We start from the raw sequence: 26,662 nt of genomic DNA, 5'->3' as shown, positions 1-26,662 counted from the left end.
GGGGCTCCAGTGGCTATTTAAAGGGCCAGGGCGGTAGAGGCAACGGGAGCCCCGGACTTTTTAAATAGCCCCCAGAGCCCCGCAGCCCTATCCCAGAGCTCCAGCAGTGGGGGTCTGGTGGCAATTTAAAGGGCCTGGGGCTCCGGCCCCTGCTGGGAGCCCTAGGTCCTTTAAATTGCCCCCTGGGGAAGCCGGGCCACCCTGGTACAGTGCACCGGCTCTTGCCGGTACACCGTACCCTGCTGTGACATACCGGGGGGGCGGGAACCCCTCGGGGATGGGGGGGCTGTCACACAGCTGGGCAATTTAACCCGGCTGGGCCGGGGTGACTGTCTCCCTGGAGCTGGGGTCTCAGCCCAGGTGACTCTCTGCCCTTCCCCCCAGTCGTCCCCGGGCGAGGTGGGAGCGCCCCACGTTGCGTTCCAGCCCCACATTCGCACCCACAAGTGCTGGTGGGTTCCAATCCCAGCTGAACATGCCCACTCAGCCCTAGTGCGGAGCAGAAGGGCCCAGCGCTGCCCCACAGACCCTCTGGCTCTCCGAGCCCGCTCTTACCCATCACCGCAGCACGTCTGGCCCAGGCTGAACACTGCTGCTCTGTGCAGAGAGGCTGGCACTTCTCGCTCCTGCCGTACGAGGGGCAGGTGCTGCTACCGACTGCTCCCCCTAACCCGCGTCCTGCTGCGCTCTGGGGATGCTGCCCTGCTGTGGAGCTCTCAGGTGTCTTGAACTGGAATTTGTTTGGAGAGAAACTGCTAAGGAGCCTTATCAGCCCCGAGCAGAGAGTACCTGGGAGCCTGCCTGGGTCGGGGGGGGTCTGGTACAGCCTCCCCCCAGATAAGGCTCTTCCCTGGACCTGCCACTCATTGGAATCTAGAACGATTCCCTCCGAGGTAACACCCGGGGCAGCCAGGGCAGGGCAGGGCATGGCCTGCTCCCCAGGAGCATTAGGGCTTTCAGGAGTCAGAGGTGTCAGCGGAGCAGGTTGTGATTGTACGTTAAAGCAGCAAAGAAAGTTGCGGGGGCAGAGGAATTGGGTGCTGTGGCCCACCCATGCCTGGGGCCTATTTGAAAGGCAGCTGTCACACTGTCCCCTTTATCGGGAGTGCCCACTACACCCATCTCATGTAGTCCTCGGCACGAGAAGGGGGAGCATGTTCCCAGCTGAACGGCGTTCGTCCAGGACTCACCAACCTCTATTCCAGGATGGGGGAGTAACCTGAGAGAGAGGTCACCATGTAGCCTGCAATTATCAGTGGCTTCTGGATTCCTCTGGGAAAGGGTTAACCAGGGGCTTAGTTTAGTCCACACTTGGCTTTCTCGGCAGTGCTGGACTCCGGTGGCAGGGAGGGGTCCAGGTCACACCCTTTTACCTGGCAGGGAAAGTGACCTAAAGGTTAGGATGTTCTCACAGGCTATCGTAGTTACTGGGACCTTGGCAGGGAGGATTGGTGGCTTGTGGGGCATCGGATACCTCCCCTCCTCCTAGAGCTGTGCAGTAACCAGAACATTACCCCTGCAAGGAGAGGATTTCGGGGACCCTGGGATCTTGGGAGCCAGGGCCTTCTCTCTGCAGCCTGGAAGCCCAGGCCCCCCATCAGCCTGTCAAGCAGGTGGGCAGGCGGGCGAGCTGGCAGGGAGCCAAGCAGCTTTCCGTGCAAAACCTGCCTGCTTTCTGTCGGAAGGTTTGTCCAAATCGACGTGTTCCCATGAAACGTTTGGATTTTGACAAGCTGGCAATTTCTGATGGAAAAACAGTTCCACTGGCAAATTCTGACCAGCGCCTCTCCTGACCGCATAGCTCCCTGCATCTTTGCTGAGCATGGAAACAGAATGGACTTGACACAGGTGGTTGTGCCCTGGGATGCCATCTCAGGCCAGCTCCCCCAGTGCTCCGGCACTCACATTCTCCTAGTGGTGACGTCTGACCCTGGGGAGATGAAAGGCCTCTGCAGGTTGTTTCCTGCAGTGTGAGCTTTGGCTGCAGGCTTCTGTCCCCAGCCATGGCATTAAGGAATCTGTCTATCCAGGCTGGGCGTCCTCCCTCATCTGTGGTCAGAGCTCACACGGGCCCTTCCAGTGACAAGGTGGCAGCATCTGGCCCTGGGAAAACAGACATCTGCTGTGTGCTCACCCCAGAGATTTCTTTCTTTCTGCAAACTGAAGAGGCCTCTGTCCTGTAGCCTCAGCAGAGCCCCGGGGCTCTCACACAGAGCTCTGCCCGCAGGCCCAGCCCTGAACATCACGGCGTCAGAGGAGCTTCTCCCACTATCACGGCAGCCCCTCCTGTTGGTGCCCAAAGCCCGGGACTCGCACTCAGCCCCTGAAAGCAGGGCCGGCTCCAGGCACCAGCCGACCAAGCACGTGCTTGGGGCGGCACCTGGTAAGGGGCGGCCAATCTTGGGGTGGTGGGGATTTTTTTTGGGGGGGAGGGAGTTTGGTCGCTGGGGGTGGGGTGGGTTGTTTTTGTTTCGTCGGCTGGGCGTGTAGGTGTCACTGGGGGGTGGGATTCGGCAGCAGTGCTCCGTGGGGGGGGTGGCGGCACGGCAGGGCGCTCCGCGGGGGCGGGGGCGCTGTTTGGCAGCACGGCTCGACGGTGGGGTGTTTGGTGGCGCGGCGCTCAGTGGGAGATATGTGTGGCGGTGGGAGGGTTCAGCAGCACGGCGCGGCGCTCCGCGGGGGGGTGTTCGGTGGCGCTCGGTGGGGGGGTTCGACGGCACGGCATTTGGCGGTGCTCCGTGAGGGGGGGTGTTCGGCTCCGCGGCGCTCCGCGGAGGTGGGGTGGCGTCGCGGTGCTGAGGGCGTGTGTTATGGTGGCGCTATGGAGGGCGGCACTCTTTTTTTTTTGCTTGGGGCGGCAAAAAAATTAGAGCCAGCCCTGCCTGAGAGTTGGGAACTTTGCAGCACAGCCCAGCCCCGGCTGCTGGGAGAGGAAGGCCACCCCACCTCCCTGGCTGGGAGAGCTGCCATGATCCCCCCATCTGCCAGCCCCAGTTGTTCCCTATGAATTTAAAGATGCGTTAGGCTCCTTGATTTCCTCGGCAGGAACAATGTTCTCATGAGTGTGTGCGCACGTTCCCCTCCCTGACAAGCATGCAAAGCTGATCCGTCCACGGCCGAGTTCTCAGAACAGTAATGTTCTTCTCTCTCTATTGAGCCCTGATGTATTAGAAGGTAAAACTCCTGTGAAAGGTGCGCTAGTAATGTTCAAAGCCGGCCGGCAATGCAGGTACTGCCACCAGGCTGCACGGTGATTCATCTCAGAGACATCTCATTAATTTAGCAAATACTGCCTGAAAGGAAGAGAGCGCCGGCCACCCAAACTGTTCACACAAATAAAATCCATATCAGACGCCGCTCACCTTTCCGAGGCGGCTTTGCCTTCCCCTCCCCTCTCCTCTGAAATGTGCGTGGATATAGGTGAGTAAGCAAAGGTGCACTCACACACAAACACACAGTGACACATCTATAATCATACAGTGCATCACTCTGTTCCTAGGATCTCAACAAAGTTCACCTCCGCTCATTAAAGGTGACATGCTAGACAATTGGGTTTGAGCTCTTATTTTTTTCTACTTTATGGTGGATAAAGAAAGCATGAAAAGGCTTTTTTTTTTTAAATTGTTTCTTTCTTGTTTTTCACTTTAGACATACCCAGTCTTAGCTTCCCTGTTTCTGCTGGTGGGCTCCAGAGGGAGTTTTCTAATGCCTCAAACCAAAGGAGCATGACCACTGAATATTTAGCAAAGAGAGCTTTTCTCCCTACTGTGTGTTCGGCATTTGAGTGAAATGGGTGCCAACCAGAACAACCGACCTCCTCCCCATGCACCTGTTTCAAGCAGCCTGATCAAAACCCCCTTCCTTCCTCCCTTGATCACTCAGGTTTCATATCCTTGGTACTTGTGAGAAAGCTGTGCAAATCTGTGATCACACTGAGTGTACTGTGCACGTCTTAGTATACTTCTCTGTCACCCTGTTTGGACTGTAAGTTCTCTGGGGCACAGACTGTGGGTGATAGTTTTGCTTCTCTGGCACAGTAGGACGCTATAGCAAGAGACAGGTTTCAGTGTGGTAGCCATGTTAGTCTGTATCAGCAAAAACAACGAGGCGTCCTTGTGGCACCTTAGAGATTAACAAATATATTTGGGCATAAGCTTTCGTGGGTGTGACGTTATTGATATAATCTGGGACCATATAGATCATTGTTGCAACCAAGGTCCTGTAGTGGCACGCAAATCTTGTATAAAGGGGGTCAAATGGGGTGTCTAAGACAAGGTTATGGTTTACTGGTTATGATTATGCTGTCTATATGTGTGTATCACTTTTGTAGTTGAAGTTATGAATATTGGCTCTATACTGTCTGTATTTCAAACTTATGCTATGCTGCTGGGTGACATCCCAGACAAACTGGTGTTAGCTCTGCCTAGCCTGCTTGATGGCCCATTAAGGACCATCAGCTATACAATGGACCCATTGAGAGAAGGCAGACACGCCTTGTAACTCAGCAAAGTATGCAGGGACTGGCCCATGTGACTCCAGACTCCATTTTGCTGTAATTTTCCACAGTAAGAACAAAGAGGTGTTCTTACACCTGGAAAAGACTATATAAGGCTGATGCCTCATCTCCATCTTGTCTTCAATCCTGCTTCATACCTCTTGAGGAACTTTGCTACAAGCTGAAGCTTTGAACAAAGGACTGAGGACCCATCCCAGCGGGGGATGTATTCCAGAGACTTGATTTGAACCTGCAGTTTATTCCATCGCTGCTGCAAGCCTGAACCAAGAACTTTGCCATTACTGTATGTAATTGATTCCATTTAACCAATTCTAACTCTCATCTCTATCTTTTTCCTTTTATGAATAAACCTTTAGATTTTAGATTCTAAAGGATTGGCAACAGCGTGATTTGTGGGTAAGATCTGATTTGTATATTGACCTGGGTCTGGGGCTTGGTCCTTTGGGATCAGGAGAACCTTTTTCTTTTACTGGGGTATTGGTTTTCATAACCATTTGTCCCCATAACGAGTGGTACTGGTGGTAATACTGGGAAACTGGAGTGTCTAAGGAGATTGCTTGTGAGACTTGCAGTTAGCCAGTGGGGTGAGACTGGAGTCCTCTTAGTCTGGCTGGTTTGGTTTGCCTTAGAGGTGGAGAAAACCCCAGCCTTGGGCTGTAACTGCCCTATTTGAGCAATTTGTCCTGAGTTGGCACTCTCAGTTGGGTTCCGCCAGAACCGCATTGTCACAGTGGGCTAGAACCCACTTCATCAGATGACTTCATTAGACTGACCTCCCACTTGGTAAGACAACTCCCATCTTTTCATGTGCTATGTATATACCTGTTAGTCTCTAAGGTGCCACTAAGGACCATCCCAAACCGCCCCACCATCCGCTCCAATGCAAGGCATTTCTTTACAGCGCCTTCTCTGATATACACACACAGCAACGTGTGTGTGTGTATTATTAAAAAGCCCTCTTGATCGGGCACACTTCTCACCCTTGGGAGAGGACAAGGGAACAAATACGTGATGGGTGTTAGTCATGTAGCGTAATGCACCACTGGAAGGTGCTGTGATACTGTGGTGGTGAACGTGGTATAATGACCTGCACACAACAGAATAGCACGGGAGTGACACTTGAGGTATGTCTGTACAGCCCCAGCAAAAGTAGGGCCCAGCTGATAATGGTCTTTCAGCACTACCACGAGAGAAATGTTAAATAATAATAAACCGACCTCGTCAACCCAGTAGTTCTGTCGTCACCCATAGAGCCAGCCACGAAAAAAGAAGGGTGGACAAGATCTGCATTTCTAATGTAAAAGCAAATCAAACCCCACAGGGCTTTAAAAACAACTACCCTTTATTCATCAGAAAGAAGCCAAAAGGAACGTGCCCTGTATTTGGTTCCGAGCACAGGTCCCCGTTTGAAGGATGTGCTGACCTCAGGATAGCCGTATAGGTTTGGTTGAGGGCACAGGCCTGGGCGTCAGGACACCTGGGTTCTATTCCTGACCTGCTCTTTAGCTTTGGTCACTTCATTTCTCCGTGCCTCTGTTTCCCCACCCACTTTTTGTCTGTGTAGACTGTAGGCTCTCTGGGGTGGGGCCAATCTCTCATCATGTGTTTGGACAGCGCCTAGCACCAGGGGGCCCTGGTCTCGTTTGTGGCCCCTAAGCCCTACCGAAATGCATTACCTAGGGAGGTGGTGGAGTCTCCTTCCTTGGAGGTTTTTAAGTCCCGGCTTGACAAAGCCCTGGCTGGGATGATTTAGTTGGGAATTGGTCCTGCTTTGAGCAGGGGGTTGGACTAGATGACCTCCTGAGGTCTCTTCCAACCCTGATATTCTATGATTCTATGATTCTACGACTGTCCTCTGCGCACAAACCCTAGCCTCTCCCCTGCCCCCCACATCTCCCTGAGCCTCCCTCCTGCCTCCCTTAGCCTCCTTCCTGTCCCCATCCCCCTGTACCCCCCTCAGCCTCCCTCGGCTCCCCACACCCCGGCCCCCTTAACCTTCCCGCACATTCTTCTGCCCCCTGCCCCCACATGCCCTGCACCTCCCTCAGCCGCTCTTATATCCCACATGATCACCTCCAACCCCCACAGCCTCCCCTCTGCCCCATCCCCATGCCCCCCTCAGCCTTCCCCCTGCCCCCCACACTCCCTGGCCCCCTCAGCCTTCTTCCTGCCCTCCACACCTACTACCCCTGTCAGCGTTCCCCCTGCACACTCTGTCTCCCTTATGCCCATATCCCTCTGTCCCCCTCAGCCTGCCCCCTATCCCTGCCCCCACACCCCCCTGCAACCCGCTCAGCCTTCCCCCCACATCCCCTCACAGTCCCCATGCGCTGTCCAGGCCCTGAACCATGGCCTCAGCCAGTCTGCCTGTGGGCTCGGCTTCAGCCTCCTGGAGCCCAGCGGGAGGTGGCAGCCAGCGTCAGGAGGGCAGCCTGCCTGCCACATGCAGACAGAGCGTGGGGACGGGGCGGCCCTCGCGCAGGCCTCAGCCCCGCTGGCAGCAGTGGGAGATGGCGCCATTTTGATGAAGGGACAATTGGCGCCTTTGGCCACGTTTCCATGGGACAGGTGAGAAGCCCCCGCAATCCCGAGTCACAATCAGAGCGCGAGGGCGGCCGCGCTGCTGCCCCTGTTGTGCATGGGGTCGGCCCAGCACGCCCAGCTGATGGGGGTGATCCTGTCACGGAGTGTGGGGGGACTCAGGGTCCTGCACCCCCGGCTTCCTGCGATTCACCATGACTCTCAGCCAGCCAGTAAAGCAGAAGGTTTATTTAGACGACAGGAACACAGTTCAAGACAGGTCCCGCAGGCACAGAAAACAGGACCCCCTCAGTTAGGTCCATCTTGGGGTCCTCGGGCACCCCAGCCCCTTGGGAGTACAGAGCCCTGTCTGCCTCCCAGCCATTCCACCAGCCAGCTCCTGAAACTCTCCCTTTAGCGACCCCTCCCACAGCCTTTGTTCAGTTTCCCGGGCAAAGGTGTCACCTGGCCTCTAACCCCTTCCTGGGTTCTCATGTTACATGCTCAGGTATTCTCCGGTCAGTCTCCCATCCCCCAATGCAGACTATCCTAGCCACACTCCCCTGCCAGCATTCAAAGACCACAGTAAGAACAGTCCCAGTTCGTCACAGATGCATAGCCAGAATCAGCCAGAATCCACTGGAAGCTGCTTTACCAGGGCAGCCAGACTTATGGGGCCGGCTGCAGCTGGCATTCGGGGTGTGCGGGCGGGAGGGAGGAGGCAGCATGAATTGCATGTGGGAGATTCATTCGTTGTTTGTGTGACAGCACAAACTCCCCCTCATCCCAAAACCTGGTCCCCAAATGAGCAGACTGGAGCACATCACACTAAGCAAACTGGTGCCACGTTCAACAAAATAAACAGGTCCCATCTCGTGTCCTTTGTTGCACATTTCGATGGCCTGGGTGCTCTTTTCCAGAACTATACGGACGTGGAGCTGTTCCCTCTAATGCACCAGTTCCTGCCCCCTGTATCCCAGCCGGAGAGCTGGGACACAGAGAGCAGCTGCCTTGACAGTCGCTGAATGAATCCAGTTTGATCCTCTTCCCTGTGGGACAGATGCAGCAGCAGCGCAGTCTCGCTCCAGCCCATCCCACTCAGGTATCTCCTCACCCGGCCGTGACCTGTCGGGACAATGTCCATAAAGGCATGGAGCCCCGGCTCTGGTTTCTGATGTGGAAGTGGGGGACGCTTCAGGTTGCTAACTCGCCCGCTCAGCTGCAGCGTCGGGATGGGTGAGTTTTATTGAAATGCCCAGTATTTCACACAGCCTGGAGATGTAGGGCCAGAGCCTGGTGGTGGGCACCAGAGCCCCAGGCGGTGTGGGCACGTGGGGGAGGTGCAGTGGCAGGGCATGCTATGTGGCCCCTGTGGGACACCATGTGCCCTGAGTGCCCGGGCACAGGAAGGAACGTGCCCAGACAGATGCAGTAACTACCGCATAGAGAGGGGCAGCCTGCACTCCTCTCAGTGCCGCCCCTCAGCCCGGGCAGGTGCACAAGGGGGAGGGGAGCCCTGGTGCATCCTCTGCTTTCCCGACCCTGCCTGGCCGAGGCACAAGGGATGGGGGCGCAGTGAGGTACATGCTGCTTTTCCTTTGAAACGGAGCAGCATTTCCCCCAGCAAGTGCATGCTGCAGCATGAGCCTGGCTAGCTAGGAGTCTGGCAGTGCCTCCTGGTGGGTAAAGAGTGCCCCCGGGGCCATGGGGTACCAGGAGCCTGGCGGGGATCCCCTGCCCAGCGCTCTGCTGGACCCTAGGCAGGAATCCTCCCGCCCTGCCCCAGGTTCCTTTAGGCATTGGGGCCAAAGCACTTTAGAACACAAAGGAACTAGCATAAACCATGTTTTAAAAATGGGGAAACTGAGGTATGGTGCAGTGTAATGAGTTTTCCAAGGTCACAGGTCGAACTCAGGCCCTCTGTGTCTTAGACCACATGTGTCAAACTCAAGGCCCGCGGGCCACATCCGGCCCGCCATACAACTATATCCGGCCCGCGAAATCGTTTTATATATCTGTTTTTAATGGCCCTGTGATATGACGCCCCAATAACACACACTACAAATCCCATGATGCAGTGCAATTGCCGCCAACGGCAAGCCGCGGTTCAAGTTCGCGGTCTGTTGATGTATACAACGCTAATATCAAATCAAAGCTAGACCCCAACAATGGCCAAGAGAAAACTTGATTCTGAAAACCGAGGCTTTCAAAGCCGGTGGGAGAATGAGTATATGTTTACTGAAATTGCAGGTAAACCAGTGTGTCTCCTTTGCGGGAGTAATATCGCTGTAATGAAGGAGTATAACCTAAGACGGCACTACGAGACGAAACATGAGAACAAATTCAAAAACCTGAGCGCAGGACAGAAGCTACAAAAAGTAGAGGAGTTGAAGAAGAATTTGACATCCCAGCAGACGTTTTTCACCAAAGCAAAATCACAAAGTGAAGCTGCTGTGAAAGCAAGTTTCATTGTGGCCGAAGAGATCGCCAAATCAGGACGGCCGTTTACCGAGGGGGAATTCGTAAAGAATTGTATGATGAAAGTGTGCGACGTCCTTTGTCCAGATAAAACGCGAGCGTTTGCAAATGTAAGCCTCAGCAGAAACACTGTTGCTAATCGGGTTTGTGAGATGGCGACTGATTTGAAAACACAGTTGACTGAAAGAGCAAAAGATTTTGTTGCATACTCCCTTGCCGTGGATGAAACTACTGACGCGACTGACACTGCACAGCTGGCGATATTTATCCGTGGTGTGGATTCCAATTTGTGCGTAACAGAGGAAATACTGGACATTAAATCGATGCACGGGACAACGAAAGGAGAAGACATCTTTGGAAATGTATTTCAAAGTGTAACCGACATGAAACTGCCGTGGGAAAAACTCGTTGGACTTACAACAGATGGCGCACCTGCTATGTGTGGTGAAAAAAATGGACTGGTGGGAAGGATGCGCTCAAAGATGCGGGAGGAGAACTGTGCCGGTGAGTTGACAGTGTATCACTGCATCATACACCAGGAATTGCTGAGTGCTAAAGTCCTAAAAATGGATCATGTGATGAACACTGTAACACAAACCGTCAACTTTATCAGAGCCCACGGTTTAAATCACCGCCAATTCCAGTCTTTTCTGCGGGAAATAGATAGCGAGTTTGGCGATATGCCATATCATACGGAGGTCCGGTGGCTAAGTCGGGGAAAAGTTCTCAAAAGACACTTTGAGCTGCGAGAGGAAATCTGCCAGTTCATGGACAGTAAGGGGAAAGACTGCACAGTTCTGCGGGATGAAAAGTGGAAATGTGAGTTGGCGTTCCTGGCTGACATAACGTCGCATCTTAGCGCTTTAAACCTTCAACTCCAGGGACGGGAGCACATAATAACCGATATGCATGATGCAGTGAAGGCATTTCAAGTGAAGCTGCGCTTATGGGAGACACAAATGCACCAATGCAACTTGTCTCACTTTCCCTGTTGCCAAGTAATACGGAACCAAGAAAGTGCCACAGTTTTCCCAAATGCCACCTTTGCTGAAAAACTCAGCGCGCTGCGCACTGAGTTCGCACGGCGCTTCAGTGACTTTGAGGCACAGAAAAGTAACTTCGAGCTGCTTCGCAACCCATTTGCAGTCGATGTGGAAACCGCACCTGTAGAAATGCAGATGGAGCTGATAGAACTGCAATGTAACGGGACACTGAAGGCAAAGTACGACACTGCGGGGCCAGCACAGTTCACTCGCTTCATTCCTGAAGCGATGCCGCAGCTCCGCCAACATGCGGCTCGAATCCTGTCCATGTTTGGCAGCACATATCTGTGCGAGCAGCTGTTCTCTGTGATGAAAATTAACAAAACGTCACACAGGAGTCGCCTCACTGATGAACACCTGCAATCGATCCTGAGAATCTTCACAACACAGAACCTAACCCCAAACATAAACGAACTTGTTGCAAAGAAAAGACTCCAAGTATCAGGCTCTGACTAAATAGGACAAGAAAATGGAATGTTATGATTTGTTATGATTATACTTTTGCTTTAAATTCAATTTTTTATTTATATTTTCAGATTTTTTAATATTCCAGCATGTACAGATTTTGAATGTATTGTATTGACAGGATATTTTTTTATGAAGAGCAAAATATTTTAAGTTGAAATGTATTTATTTTGGAATGATATCCTGTATTTTGGTTCATATTAATGGTTAAAAAACATAAATATTTAGTCTGTTAAATAAATGATTATACTGTTCGGCCCGCGAGTTTTGAGTTTTGGCCCCCTGTGCAATTGAGTTTGACACCCCTGTCTTAGACTATTAGAGTGTGTGAACGGCTGCTAGCTGGCAGCGTCCCCGCTCCTCTGGGGCGTCAGGAGAAGGGGAGGCGTGTTTTCAAGGATGAGTGACTCCAGATTGGTATTTCACTTCAGTTCCAAACATTGTAGTTCTGGCTTGTCAGACTCACTGAAATCCTTCTCCTTTAAAGCTTTAACCCTTTGCCTGCCATGGGGTTACGCCTCTCTCCTCTCTCTCACAAGGATACCTGAGATTGCTGGCAGCGTGTCACAGTTACTTGGGCTGTGACATTGTCTGAAGAATTTGGGGTCCAGGCAGCTCCAAAAAGAAGGTGTTTCCAATGAAATCTGTCTGGGGATGATGTCTGGGCAAAGTGTTTCCATTGCAACAGTGTGTTTCGGTGTGTCGTTTACACGGTGTTCTCTCTCGCTCTCTCTAATTCATTTGCACGTTTGTATCACGGTCACTTTTGGGGTTAGTTGTGGACTTTCTAACTTTGCAACACCATATGAATACAATGATGGCTGACAGAAAGCACGGTGCCGGACTCCAGTGCGGCTTTAGCCTGTTCTGGTTTGACACACACACACACACACCCTGCCTGCCCCACCCCGCCTCACCCCACAAAAAGCTGCCATTTTGCACCTGTCACGGGCCGGCAGCAGCTATAATCAAACTTGGGACCTCTGGAGCTTCACACGTGAGCCTCTGCTGTAGGGTTCTCAACCTATTTACCATTGGGGGCTGCATATGCCGTGCTCTGCGTTATGTGGGCTGTAGCTACACAAGATGTAATACCAGGGCCAGGATAGATATACCTGGGGGCGGGGCCGGGGGTGAATGAGCCGGTTTCTGTCCAAGAGTCTGGATTGCTCTGGGCTGCTGATCCCGGCAAGGTCATTGTGAATCCCTGCGCTGAGTGCTGAAGGTGGCCTGGGAAAAGCATGTGTGGGGCGGGGGAGGGGTGTCTATGTTAATCCCGGCTGAAATAAATGGCCATGCCCTTGCTAGGGCAGCGCTTACAGTGCACCCCTCAGGGACCCGGCTCCATTTTGAACTCTTTTTTGGCCAGGACTGTGGCCCCTGGCGACTCTGCCCACTTTAAGCCTGGCCTGAGCTGGGCCCACAGAACAGCTGCAGTGTCAGCAGCGTGTCCCCCTCTGGGCTGCTGGGCTGCAGTGCAGGGGGCAGCATGCCTGGCGTGGGGCACACAGCAGCTCTGTGCCCTGGGCCCCTCTCACCTGGCACTCATCTGAGGGGGGCAGAGCCCTGCCGGAGGCTGCCCAGCTGCTGTCTCTGTGTGGGTGAGCGGGCACTGCCCTCCGGCTGGTGGTAGTGACTGTGGACGGGGGGAGCTGGGACAGAGGGAGTTGCTCCGAGCAGCACTCCCCTTGCAGCGGTGCAGCGCGGGGAGAGAGGCGGCAGCTCCTTCCTCACCACAGGGAGCGCTCCAGCCGGCCCTGACCCGCCCGGGACCCGGGAGCCAGGCCATCGGAGCCGCAATCTTTGAATGGTTTTTACCATGCAGCTGGGTCCCAGCTGTGTGCTAATCGGGCCGGCTGCAGAGATGGAGACAGTGGCCGGGCCGGGGGAGAGGTGAATGGTGGGCTTCACCCCGTCTCCAGAGACTTGGGCCCACCCCGCCCATGCTGAGCCCCTTTGAACATGCAGCCATGTCCTGCGGTGCCTACCTGGGAGCTGAGCTCTTCTGAAAATCTGGCCCAGTAGTTGAGCCCTCTGAAAACTCTGGCCTTAGCGTCTAAGGGTAACATTTTCAAGAGTGGCTAAGTCACTTAAGTGCCTAAATCCCAGTGACGTCTAGTGGGATTTAGGCACTTGTGAAACTCTCTCCTGGTCTCATGTCCAGCGGTTTCTGTCCCCTGCAGGGTTCCAGTCCAGCTCTCTCCTGCTTCTGTCTGCGCTGTCCATGATGGTGCTCCTTTGCGTAGCCCCCGTGCAGGGCAACGGGACCCTGGCCCACAAGAAGGTCGAGAGGGGTGAGTAGAGAACCCGTCGGAGAGCTTCTATCATCTGCCATATCCGAGATCGTGGGCCTGATTCTGCTCCTCTCCCCCATGCCGGGGTCACCCCTAGATCCACTTATCCACTGAATGCACCTTCCAGCCCCCCCGCCAGCGCTGGGCCCAAAGAAACGCTGAGTTCTCCGAAGGGATCGCAAGGCCGGTCTGCGCTAGTGAGCCCACTACTCCCATTCGCAGGCCTCCAGCGCCTGGGAATGGGCCCGCCGGGGTGGGGGAGGTGCTGCTCGATTGCCTGTTTGCTTTACACAGCTTCGTTATCCCTTTCTCCGGTAACGGCTGCCAAGCCCCCGGCAGTGACTGAAGAGCGCTGGTGCCAACCGCAGGGCAGCGTGTGAGAACCAGGCACCCCCCCCAAATTGGCTGGGAGTTCTACCCTTCCATCTCACCAACTCCTATACTAGGGCTAGCCCCGGCTAACAGCTGGGGATCTCTCGCTCATGCCTAGAAGCCTTGCCCCCAGAGTCCAGGCAGCAGGGAGAGCCAGTTGCTCCTTGTCAGGGGTTTTCATTCCCTTCTCCCCACACCTCCAGCGGCTCTGGGAGCTGCTCAGGGGCTTGCCCAGGCAGGCCAGGGGCCGAGCCAGCTCCAGAGGTGGCCCTGAGCCCCTGCCCCCGCAGTGCTCAGCAGCTCCTCCCCCTCGGCTCAGCTATGGGGGAGGGGCACACAGGGGGATTGTCTGGGGGGTAGGGGAGCTGGGGGGCTCAGGCTCGAGGGAGGACCCTGGGGAGGGGAGGGGCAGTATAACCACAGTGCTCTCATTCTACCAGGATAGTTCGGGACAATTTCCGCTCCAAAGACAAGCCCCTCGATAGGATGTCTGCAATTTTCAAAGGCACCACAGGGAGTTGGGTGCCTAAATCCCACTGAATTCCAATCACAGTCGGGTGTCAAACTCCCTTAGGCTCTTTGAAAACTCCCATTTAAATTGTCACCGATGGGTTTCATAATTAACATTCGCTGAGATGGATCTGGCAGCGTCTCCCCCACCCTCGCCAAACGATTTCTTCAGCAGTACGGACTCAGGAAGGATACAGAGCCTTGGTTTACAGTTGATTCATCTCTTCAAGGTTTCTTCAAAACCAGCAGAGCAAGAAACTATTCTTATTTTATTTTATTGGTAAAATGAAAGTGTAAGATCTGGAGCGGGATTCTGTGGCCAGGAATGGCCGGGGCGGATTCTGTGGCTGTAGTATTGTGAAATACACAGGACCTGCCTCTAAAAACCCAGCCTCCAGTTACCCCAGGCTGATTTGATCGAGCTAGCTAGCGCTCTCTCCCCCCCTCCCCACCTGCCCCCTTAACCTGATGTTCGTGGCATTTCAGGGTTCCCCAAAGACTGCAGCAACATTCCCAGGGACAGCCCCAGCGGGGTCCAGGTCATCCAGCCAGCAGGCTCTCCCCCTCGAGTGGTGTGGTGTGACATGGACACCGAAGGCAAGGGCTGGACCGTTGTCCAGAGAAATTCTTACAACACAGAGATCACCTGGAAGGAGTCCTGGAGCACCTACAAGTACGGCTTTGGGAACGTGCAGCAGGATTACTGGCTGGGCAATGAGTACCTGTCCCTGCTCACGCGGCAGAACATCTACAAGGTCCGCTTTGTCGTGGAGGACAAATCCAACAACACCCGCTACGCAGAGTACGACATCTTCAGTGTCGAGGATGAGCCCAGCGGGTACCCTCTGAGGCTGGGCAGGTACTCTGGGGACGGCGAGGACTATCTCACCACCTACCACTCCGGCCTGGGGGGCATACACGACAACATGAAGTTCAGCACAAGTGACAAGGATCAGGACCAGACCAGTGGGAACTGCGCAAGTAGCTATGGAGGCTGGTGGTACGACAAGTGTCAGAACGTCCTGCTCAATAGGAAAGGCTACATCTACTGGGCAGGGTTCTGTAAGAGTGGGGAGTGCAAGTCTTCCCTCATCCTGGTTAAGCCAACAGACGTGTGCTGGGTCCGGCAGGAGGAGCCCATCCTCCTTGGGAGCAGCGCCGCTGAGAAGGGGAGACAATATTAGATCAGACACGGCGCGCCATCCCCCACCTAATCAGTGCAGTCCCTGCAATGCCTCCACTCTGCTCACCCCCTTCCCTGTTGGCTTCTGCACGGTAAATCCCCTGGAATAAATGCTGAGAGCTGACCCCGCCGGTGCGTTCGAATGACACAAAGAGTGTGATTGGTGTGTATAACTGGACCCCCACTTCCACTCTGCCTCGCTGGAAGCCATGTCACTCACTACGACTTTAGACCCACATTAACCTCTGCTTCTCCCAGCCCTGCCACTGCCCCTTGGCATTAGTGATCAATGAATCATGACACTGGATTTCTAGCAACTGTCATTGAGCATTTAAATGGGGGATGACTCAAAGCCAGGACTTTACATCTGAATCCTGCATGTATTAGCTGTGGTGAGTTTGGGTTCAAAAACCTGGCCTCTGTGTTTTTAATAAATATGGTTATTACATGAGAAAACATTGCAACAGTAATTAGTTGCTGATAAACCACTGAGATTAGATAGACGTGCAACGAAACCACACAATAAAGATATTGGTGTCCCTCTTCAACCCAAGGGGCTAGTCAAAGTTTGGGGCCCTGGGGATGTTCCAGTGGGGAGCAGAAATTGGCAGTGGAGTCTGGTAATTTTTTGATGTCTTGTTTATTTACAAGGAACATACAGAGTCCTGCTTCTCCAAACACAGCAGGAGCCAACAGCAGGGATTAGCCTCCCTGCTCTCAGCTCCAAGCCTCTTTAGCCAGCACCTGGCCCAAAAGCTCTCTATGCTCCTCCCAAGATGTAGTCCTGGCTGGTCCACTGGCAGGGGTGAAGATGGGGGGGAATGTGAAGGGGCGTTGCCCCCCCCCAAACTGCATCTTTCCATTCCCCTCCTGACCATGGCCCTTCAGTGCATCCCCAGGACACAAGGCCCTGTCCAATTGGCCTTCCTGACAGAGCCTGCATGGAGAGCGTGCGTAGGGGGGAATTTGGGGGGCAGGTTTGGAAAGAGGGATTTTTTCAGGGGGAGGGAAGCTGGGAACCCTACTGGTGCTGAATTTCCATAGTGCAGAGGTTCAGCTGGGACAGGCGTCCAAACTGTTGGTACTTGTCTCAAGATAAGTAGGATGTGGGTGGTCTGGAAATCTTATCATAGAATATCAGGATTGGAAGGGACCTCAGGAGGTCATCTAGTCCCACCCCCTGCTCAAAGCAGGGCCAATCCCCAGACAGATTTTTGCCCCAGATCCCTAAATGGCTCCCTCAAGGATTCAACTCACAACCCTGGGTTTAGCAGGCCAATGTTCAAACCACTGAGCTATCCCTCTCCCCTTGTAAAGTCAGCCCTTCTCACCAATTACGGACGTATCTGGGGTTTGGCCTTAATGGAAATCCTGGGAGAAAGCCTCATGCTACTGCTGCTTCTGGGTCCGACGCAAACCAGGAAGTACAGGACCACGGTTAATAAGAGCAGCTCAAAAGATCATTTTCGCTGAGCCCAGCCCTGCACAGATTTCCAGCTTAGGTTTGCATTTTCAGCAAAAGTTCTTCTTGATTATTTTCTCCCAACCCCTTTGTGCCTCTGTAGGGGGCCAGGGTGGCTGCCCTCCGAACCTGAGGGTAAAGGGCCTTTCCCTCAGCCTGAGTGGGCGGGGCCAGCCCAAGCTCGCTCCACCCCCCGGAAGGGGAGGGGTGGAACAGGAAGTATAAAGGGCGGGGCCCTTAGCTCAGTTGGAGCAGCACCAGGGAGGGAGGCAGACGCAGACTGTGGGCTGCTCCCTTCAGACCCTGCTGCCATGCCAGGGGAGGCCCTGGACCAGTGGAGACCTCACCTGGAGGACGGACTGGGGCTGCCAGGACTGCCCGCTGCCGAGTACCCAGAGGAACTGGAGGAGCCGGAGGGGGAGCTGGAGCTGCCAGCAGCCGAGTACCCAGAGGAGCTGGAGGAGCCTGAGCCTGAGCCTGAGCGGGAGCTGGAGCTGCCAGCAGCGGACTGCACCGGCGGGACCAGAGGGATTCGGACGAGCAATTGGGTAGGAAGTAGCCCAGGGACAGAGCTGCGCAGTGGTGAGTCTGTATTGCGGAAGGACGCCGCTGATCCTGTGGCGGGACCCTCGTCCTGCCACTGCCAGGGTCCTGGGCTGGAACGCAGTGGTGTAGGGTGGGCCTGCGTTCCCCTACCCGGCCGAGCCACACCGGGACCTTTGCCGGCGCTCCCCTGCCTGAGGGGCGCGCTACTGACCTTTGCCGGCGCTCCCCTGCCTGAGGGGCGCGCTACAGACTCTGGCTGGCGGCCGCCCCGCCGCTAATTCCCCGCTGACGGAGGCGTGACCCAGGCCGGCCAGTGACCTCATAGCTCCCCACCGCCCCCTAACGGGTAGGTGGGTCAACGCAGATCACAGACTCCATAATAGCCAGCCACCCCGTCAGTTGCATCCTGGGGCGCTCCAGGGACAGGGGTGAGGGATAGAGGAGCAGATACACGACACACCTGTCTTCAGTTCCTTTGGGTGGAAGTTCCTGATTGCATGGATGAATCCCGTTCAGATGGGCGGGTTTTGTTTGTCTGTGGTGAGAAGTGGGGCTGTCAGGTCCAGCAGGCAGGTGAGGACAGTGCTGGCGCAACCCATTAGGCAACCTAGTCGGTCGCCTAGGGCGCTAACATTTGGGGGGCGGCGACTGCGGCAGCTGGATCTTCGGCCGTGTGATGTTTTTTATATAATCTGGGACCATATAGAACATGGTTGCAACCAAGGTCCGGTAGTGACACCAAATCTTCTATAAAGGGGGTCAAATGAGGTGTCTAAGACAAGGTTATGGTTTACTAGTTATGATTATGTTGTCTATATGTGTGTATCAATTTTGTAGTTGAAGTTATGAATATTGGCTCTGTACTGTCTGTATTTCAAACTTATGCTATGCTTCTGGGAAACATCCCAGACAAGTTGGTGTTAGCTCTGCCTGGCCTGCTTGATGGCCCATTAAGGACCATCAGCTATACAACTGACCCATGGAGAGAAGGCAGATACGACTTGTAACTCAGTAAAGTATGCAGGAACGTGCCCATGTGACTCCAGACTCCATTTTGCTGTAATTTTCCACAGTAAGAACAAAGAGGTGTTCTTACACCTGGAAAAGACTATAAAAGGGCCGATGCCTCATCTCCATTTTGTCTTCAATCCTGCTTCTTACCTCTGGAGGGACTTTGCTACAAACTGAAGCTCTGAACAAAGGACTGATGACCCATCCCAGCTGGGGATGTTCCAGAGACTTGATTTGAACCTGCAGTTTATTCTATCGCTGCTGCAAGCCTGAACCAAGAACTTTGCCATTACTGTATGTAATTGATTCCATTTAACCAATTCTAACTCTCATCTATATCTTTTCCTTTTATGAATAAACCTTTAGATTCTAAAGGATTGGCAACAGCTTGATTTGTGGGTAAGGTCTAATTTGTATATTGACCTGGGTCTGGGGCTTGGTCCTTCGGGATCGAGAGAACCTTTTTTTCCCTTTTACTGGGGTATTGGTTTTCATAACCATTTGTCCCCATATCGAGTGGCACTGGTGGTGATACTGGGAAACTGGAGTGTCTAAGGGAATTGCTTGTGTGACTTGTGGTTAGCCAGTGGGGTGAGACCCAAGACTTCACTGTTTGGCTGGTTTGGTTTGCCTTAGAGGTGGAAAACCCCCAGCCTTGGGCTGTAACTGCCCTGTTTGAGCAATTTGTCCTGAATTGGCACTCTCAGTTGGGTCCCACCAGAACCAGCATCGTTACAGGCCGCCCCGGTCGTCGGCAGTATTTCGGGGGCGAGACTTTCCGCCGCCTCTGTCGGGGGTGGCATTTAGGGGGCGGGACCTTCCGCCGCCTAGGGCGGCAAAAAAGCTGGCGGCTCTCCTGGGTGAGGAGCAGGAGATGAGCGCATGGGGCAGCTGAAAAGGGATGAGCCGGAGTGAAGCTTGAAACACAAATGCAGGGGCCAAGAATCCCAATTCATCCATCCCGGACAGAGGGAGTCAAATACTCGCTGATGGACAATTGGTTCAGATTCTGGGACTGGTTCCTTGTGCAGCAAGTGAAGTTAACTGCACCTCAGAGCCGTGACAGAGCACTGTATAACCAGGGTCTAGTGACTCTCTCACCCTGGGCTCTCCCCAGTATAGACTCTTGTTCACACTAGTCAAATGATCTTCAAATGCTGAGAAGGAGCAGGGAAGAGGCACAGAAACGACTTGTGGCCTGGCCAGCACACCTTCGAGCAGGCAACCCGAGGGGCTGCAGCTAGTCAGCTTGACTAAGCAGTTCCGAGCTCTGTCATTAAGGTCTATAGTCACCCAGCAGGAGGAGGTAGCTGCATTTCAGGTTTTTGCTCTAGCAGACAAAGGTGTAAGGAGAGCTGGCAAAGCTGATGTTAGAAACATTGACATTGGAAATCCATATAAGTGTAGAAGAGTGACGGAACCAATCGTGCGGGGACGTGGGAATTCACTCTCACCTGGCCTCTGGGGATGGAGGCAGCACGTGGCTGGCACTTCTCGCTCCTGCCGTACGAGGGGCAGGTGCTGCTACCGACTGCTCCCCCTAACCCCCGCCCTGCTGCGCTCTGGGGATGCTGCCCTGCTGTGGAGCTCTCAGGTGTCTTGAACTGGAATTTGTTTGGAGAGAAACTGCTAAGGAGCCTTATCAGCCCCGAGCAGAGAGTACCTGGGAGCCTGCCTGGGTCGGGCGGGTCTGGTACAGCCTCCCCCCAGATAAGGCTCTTCCCTGGACCTGCCACCCATTGGAATCTGGAATGATTCCCTCCGAGGTAACACCCGGGGCAGCCAGGGCAGGGCAGGGCAGGGCACGGCCTGCTCCCCGGGAGCGTTAGGGCTTTCAGGAGTCAGAGGTGCCAGCAGAGCAGGTTGTACGTTAAAGCAGCGAAGGCAGTTGGGGGGCAGAGGAATTGGGTGCTTTGCCATTGCACTTGATCAGCTCAATTTGAAAATTCTTTCAAAGGAAATCCAGATGTATACATCTGACTGGGGTACATGTACACACGCACACTCACGTGCACACACTCGTGCACATACACGTACACACACATGTACACGTACACATATATATAGACGTACACATACACGCACACACGCTGTCCCTGGAGCGCCCCAGGATTCGACTGACGGGGTGGCTGGCTATTATGGAGGCACAAAGGGGTTGGGAGAAAATAATCAAGAAGAACTTTTGCTGAAAATGCAAACCTAAGCTGGAAATCTGTGCAGGGCTGGGCTCAGCGAAAATGATCTTTTGAGCTGCTCTTATTAACCGTGGTCCTGTACTTCCTGGTTTGCGTCGGACCCAGGCAGGAGACTGGGCTGCTCTCAGCTGTAGAAGCCATTGGAATGACCCAGGTCGGAATGAGCCAGGCCCTCAGAGCCTTCTGCCACCAATCGCCCCAGCAGTCACTGATCCACACCAAACCACGTCCTTCCAGTCAGGCAGTTTCATATGCACACGTCAAACCCTTGGTTTGCCACTCAGACACCACGGTGATGGGCACAGTAAGGACCGAGAGATGCTAAACAGGCAGGCAGACAGACAAGGAAATAGTGGCCCTGCCTACAGGTGTGTGTGTGGTGCAAACGGATGAACACCAGTTGCTGGCTGAAGGCACAACCTTAATTCCCGCATTTCCTGTCTGTCAGCTATCGTTCGCTTGGCAGCCTGAGCTCCGATTTCTAACGCAGCGTTTTGCTCTGGCCTATTGTGGTTCTCATGTCCGGGGGCGCCTTGGCCCCTGGTATCAGGAGCGGTGCTAAGGAGGCTGCTTTTCAAAGGTCCTTAAGTAGGGTTGTCAACTTTCTACTTGCACAAAACCAAACGCCCTTGACCCAACCCCTTTCATGCCCTTCCCCAAGGCCCCACCCCCACTCACTCCAGCCCAGCCCACCTCCCTCAGTCGCTTGCTCTCACACCCTCACTCACTTTCACTGGGCTGGGGCTGGGGGTTGGAGTGCAGGGAGGGGTGAGGGCTCCGGTGGGGATGCGGGCTCTGGGATTGGGCTGGAGATTAGGGGTTTGGGGTGCCAGAGGGGGATCCGGGCTGGGGCAGAGGGTTGGGGTGCGGACTCTGGGGGGAGCTTGGGTGCGGGAGGGGGCTCAGGGCTGGGGTAGGGGATTGGGGTGCGGGTGGGGGTGTGGGGTCTGGGAGGGATTAAGGTACAGGAGGGGGTTCTGACCTGGGGTAGGGGGTTGGGGTGCCAGGTGTGAGGTTTGGGAGGGAATTTGGGTGTGGGAGGGGGTTCCGACCTGGGGCAGGGTTTCTGGGTGCGAACTCCGGCCAGGCGGCGCTTACCTCAGCCAGCTCCTGGTCAATGGCACACCGGTGCTAATGCAGGCTCCTGACCCCTGCTCTCCCTCCGCTGGCAGGCTCTGAGCAAGGCCTGCCCAGAGAACATGGATGACGAGCTCTCGATCCTGCTGACAGCACCCCCCAGCACAGACAAACTCCAGCACATCTTGGAGGTGAGCAGAATGGGGAGGGGCCGCAGGGGTTTTACCTTAGCCCTGGGGACTCCTAGAAAGAAGAGACTGGAAAATCCATGTTTCTATTGGATCCTTCCGAGTATGCATTCGTGATATAAACTCACTGGGTGACCTTGGGGTAACTCATTTCCCCCTTACGGCATCAGTCTTCTCCACTATCAAATCTACACTGGGGAAGAAGGACAGAAGCCCCGACAATCACCTTCACCTCTGGGTGTCTGGTCCTGGGAGCCGAAACCAACTGGACTATCTGCCCCATCTCCTAAAATGCCCTGTCTTTCCCTCCTAGGGCCTGGTCCTTAGTGCTCAGCCTGGCCCCTTCCCAGCTTGTCCCTGACCTTTAAAGGACTCTCCAAGCCCCTCCCATGCCTGCTTCCTTTGGGGTCTCTCTCCTGGCGGAGCACAGGCTGCCCTTCTATCTCTCAGCAGGCCGGGGTCCTAGTCACAGGCTGCGTCTTGTCACGTGACCCCCACACTTATTCCCTTCACCCTAGGGAGCTGCATCACCTGGGCCAGGTGCAGTTGAGCTCCAACCCCTTTCCTGGCCATCTCACCCAGGGACAGGTTGAAACTGGTAACCTGTGGGTAACAGTAACTGGTTGCTCGCAAAGGTGCTGAAGACACAATGGAAGAGGAAATCCTTTGGCCTGGATTGAAATTATTCCGACTGAAAGTGAATGAGAGAAAATAGGTCCAGAGTTCTCTTCCTAGCAGCAGAAAATGTAGCGATTGATAGAGGTTCAGGTCAGAAAGGACCATTATGTGCATCTAGTCACCCCTCCTGTATAACTCAGGGCCTAGAATGTGACCAAGTGGTTCCTTCAGCCAACCATAGCATGGGACTGAGCCAGAGCATGTCTTTTGGAACGACATCCACATGCAGGAGAGCCAGCTGGCTACCAGAAAATCTCTCTTCTGCAGTGACGTGGGGTTAAGGGACACGGGGGAAAAGACATGGAGGCTGTGACTAAATTTAGAGCAGCAAGGCCAGGAAAACCAGGGTTAGGTCCCAGGCCTGGCTATCAGATCTGCTGTTTTCTATTCCTGGCTTTGGGACCATGAGCGAGTCTCTGCACCGCTGGGTGCCTCGGTTTCCCCAGCTATCAAATGGAGCTAATCAAGGTTTTGTTTCTTCTCCCCATTTTACAGGGTGGGAAAGCGAGACACAGTTGGGACCTGTCTACACTACAGGTCTGTCGTGCGTTTGTAATCTGATGACCCCCACATGTTGTTCAGAGCCTATGGACAACACAGCTCCTAAAGGTACGTTTGTTCTGTGTTTATCCCCTATGTACCAGCAGGGCTGGACAGCATTTCTCACTGTGATGTGGGGAGCAGGTCCTGGGTACTAAGGGTCTGAAGAAGCTCTCAAGGACTAATTTTTTAAAATAATTGTTATCAATGACTTGGGAGAAAACCATAAAATCACTGCGGATAAGATTGGGGGGTGACAAAATACAGGCAGAGTGGTAATTCCTGATGGGGAGAGGGCAGTGATACAGAGCGATCTGGCTCATTCGGCCAGCTGGACCCATTCAAAGAAAACAAGTTTGAGCAGAGCCCAATGCAAGGTCCTATACGTAGCCACAAGGCACGCCGGCCACACCTCCAGAATGGGGACGTGGATCCAGGAAAGCCGTGAGTCTGAAAAGGATTTAGGGGCCAGAGTGGAGAAGCCACTCAACATGAGCTCCCAGTGTGATGCTGTGGTGAACAGGGCTAAAGCCATCATTAGACGTAGGAGCAGAGCCGTGAGTAGGATAGGGAGGTGACACAGCAGCAGTGAGACTGCTATTGGAATACTGCCTCCAGTCTTGGTGTCCTCCTTTGAAAAAGATGGTCCTAGAAATTGGAGCTGGGGCAGCAAAGAGCCACCAAATGTTCTGAGGGCTGGAGAAAAATGCCTTCTAGTGAGCTATTGAAAGAGCTCAACCTGTTTAGCTTATCAAAAGAAGATTGAAAGGGGACTTCACTGAAGTGTTGAAATGCCTTAATGGAGAGAAAATATTGGGTATTAAAGGGCTCTTTAATCGAGCAGAGAAAGGCAGAACAAGACCCAATGGCTGGAAGGTGAAAAGAGACAAATTCCTATGACAAATAAGTCACAAATATTCAACACCAAGGATGATTGAACACAGGAAGAAGCTACCAAGGAAAGTGGTGGATTCTCCATCTCTTGATGTCATTAATAAAAACTAGATGCCTTTCCGGAATGTGTTTGCCCCAAAAGTAGCTATTGTGGTAGACAGGAGGCCTGTGATATGCAGGGGGTTAGATTAGATGCTCTAACTGTCTCTTCTGGCCATAAAGTCTACTCATTTCTGAGAAACCGAGTGTAGCATTGGGAGCAACTCGTGATGTTTTACTGTCTAGCCGGCTTAGTTCCTAGAATGAACACTGAGTGTGGTACAGACTAACACGGCTGTTACTCTGAAAAAAGATCCACAGGGAGTAGCTCAAACCTCCAAAGTGTCTGCCCTGTGGCAGGACATTAGCACTGCAGGGGAGGGGTGGGTGTGGCAGTGACATCACAAAGGCCTTTTGCAGGACCTCCGCCTATTGGCCAAAGGTGCAGGGGAGGTGGTGACCTCACAGAGGGATGCTGACATCAGCCAGGCAGGACAGGGGCGCAGGGCCAGGGAAACCTCAGAGACCCCTGTAGCTTTGCTTCAGCAAGTCTCCTTCTCGAGATCTCTCTTTGAGGTCTGAGAGAGTATTTGGGTTCATGTATGTGAGCACCAGGAGGAACCTCTTTTGAGTTTTCTCCTTTCTTTTTCCTGATTTCACTAGAAAACTGACGTCCCTGTTGAGAAGGTAAGAGCCTCCGAGAGGTTTGGAACCTGTTCAGTCTGCTGCATCTGGCGCCAGCTGAATTTTAGGCATGGAAAACACTAGCTTAAGGTGGCCAAATTTTATTCCCCACCTGGGATTTTGTCCCTTAGACTCTCTGGGGACATTAAGGTTTGTCCTTTTTCTTTTACCTTTTCCTCCATCCCTCCCTCCTTTCTCTTCATCTCTTACTTCTTTTGTCCTTTCCCTCTTCCCCTCCCACCACCAGGAGGGGGGTGTGTGTGTCGTGGGGGGTGCTCTACAACTCCCATTGTGGGAGGTCCACCGAAAAATGTGGGGCTGAAATAGTGCTCAGACAGTGATCCCCAGCGGTGACCTGGGCCATCCTTTGACTCTCTGGTGAGAACCCTCATCCTCCCGCCCCTCGGTCTCTACCCTGATTGGCTGAGCAGGGGGTTATTGACAGGGAGGAGACTCAGGTCCCTGTTGTTTTCTTTTAAGACCAAGTAAATAGTCATAACCAGTCATATGTTCGACAAATTTTGCTGCTTCTCTGCAGTTCATTATTTTCTCTACCATTCCAGTTCTCCTAAAATACTTGCTGAATAATTACTATGAACTCTTGCTGGTCTGGAACTCACTTGAGAGCGCTTTATTCAGGTCATTCAATGTCTGAAATTCAAGATCCGATGGTTAGTTTGAAAATCAGGGCTCTTGGGTCCTATTCCTAACTCTGCCACGGACTGGCTGTGTGACCTAAGACAAGTCAATTCTCCTTTCTCAGCCTTAGCTTCTCCCTCTTTCAAGTAGGGATAACAATCCGCCTCTACCTACCTCCTGGCGGGTGGAGGATGGGGATCTATTGGAGAGTGTCACTAGGAGCAGTGCATAAGATGAGGTGTCCTATCATGTTTACTCAGATCAGATTATGACATAATAGAATGGCTGAAATAGTCTATTTTATTTGTATTTTATTATGTTGCAATTGTTAAGAGCAGCAACTACTTAGCTCAGACTGAAACATCTCATCTAATTTTTGAGATCTAAGTGTCTCTTCTTTGTGTAGCTCAAACCTCCAAAGTGTCTGCCCTGTGGCAGGACATTAGCACTGCAGGGGAGGAGTGGGTGTGGCAGTGACATCACAAAGGCCTTTTGCAGGACCTCCGCCTATTGGTCAAAGGTGCTGGGGAGGTGGTGACCTCACAGAGAGATGCTGACATCAGCCAGGCAGGACAGGGGCGCAGGGCCAGGGAAACCTCAGAGACCCCTGTAGCTTTGCTTCAGCAAGTCTCCTTCTCGAGGTCTCTCTTTGAGGACTGAGAGAGTATTTAGGTTCACGTACATGAGCGCCAGGAGGAACCTCTTTTGAGTTTTCTCTTTTCTTTTTCCTGATTTTACTAGAAAACAGACGTCCCTGTTTAGAAGGTAAGAGCCTCCGAGAGGTTTGGAACCTGTTCAGTCTGATGCATCTGGCACCAGCTGAATTCTAGGCCTGGAAAACACTAGCTTAAGGTGGTCGAATTTTATTCCCCACCTGGGATTTTGTCCCTTAGAATCACTGGGGACATTAGGGTTTGTCCTTTTTGTTTTACCTTTTCCTCCATCCCTCCCTCCTTTCTCTTCATCTCTTACGTCTTCTGTCCTTTCCTCTGTTCCCCTCCCACCACCAGGAGGACTCTGTGTGTGTGTCGTGGGGGGTGCTCTGCAGTGGGAACAGGGACAATTCTCCAACTTTGGGCAGTCGAGAGCCTGGGTGAGATAAGGGGCGTTAAAACCCTTTGTGAAGGAGAAAGGGGAGTTTCACGGTGTTGAGCACCAAGGAATTCTAAACTTTGCTAAAACATCTAGTCTGCAGAAACCAGAAATGGTCGGGGCGAAGAGACGGGAGAAATTCGGAGAGTGGTCACTATTGGGCAGGAATCGGAGGAGCGGGAGGCAGGTGGGGGGGATCCTGCTGGCTGTGTGGGGCCCTGGCTGTGTAATCTCCT

At 53.5% G+C, this 26,662-nt stretch overlaps 1 protein-coding gene across 8 annotated transcripts; it reads left to right on the top strand.

The window, feature by feature from the left end:
* The first annotated feature begins 1,297 nt into the window (after positions 1 to 1,297).
* LOC135977664 (fibrinogen-like protein 1-like protein) lies at positions 1,298 to 18,774 on the top strand. Of its 8 annotated transcripts, XR_010595101.1 has the most exons (4): positions 11,790 to 12,032; positions 13,206 to 13,316; positions 14,685 to 17,425; positions 18,463 to 18,774. XR_010595101.1 is itself a non-coding variant. In XM_065578874.1 (3 exons), the coding sequence occupies exons 2-3, from the start codon at positions 13,247 to 13,249 to the stop codon at positions 15,380 to 15,382; spliced, it is 768 nt and encodes a 255-aa protein (XP_065434946.1). In that variant the 5' UTR covers positions 1,298 to 2,383; positions 13,206 to 13,246; the 3' UTR covers positions 15,383 to 18,774. The 8 variants fall into 8 exon arrangements, 7 of the variants coding, with proteins under 7 accessions (XP_065434946.1, XP_065434945.1, XP_065434944.1 ...); XM_065578874.1 differs by lacking the exon at positions 11,790 to 12,032 and adding an exon at positions 1,298 to 2,383 and having other exon boundaries at positions 14,685 to 18,774; XM_065578873.1 differs by lacking the exon at positions 11,790 to 12,032 and adding an exon at positions 7,432 to 8,272 and having other exon boundaries at positions 14,685 to 18,774.
* The last annotated feature ends 7,888 nt before the right edge of the window (positions 18,775 to 26,662 follow it).

The sequence above is a fragment of the Chrysemys picta genome, unplaced genomic scaffold (genome assembly GCF_011386835.1).
Source record: "Chrysemys picta bellii isolate R12L10 unplaced genomic scaffold, ASM1138683v2 scaf9, whole genome shotgun sequence".
NCBI classification, from domain to species: domain Eukaryota; kingdom Metazoa; phylum Chordata; order Testudines; family Emydidae; genus Chrysemys; species Chrysemys picta.
The sequence above is the reverse complement of the archived record's forward strand: the minus strand, read 5'-3'. Positions and strand labels throughout refer to the sequence as shown.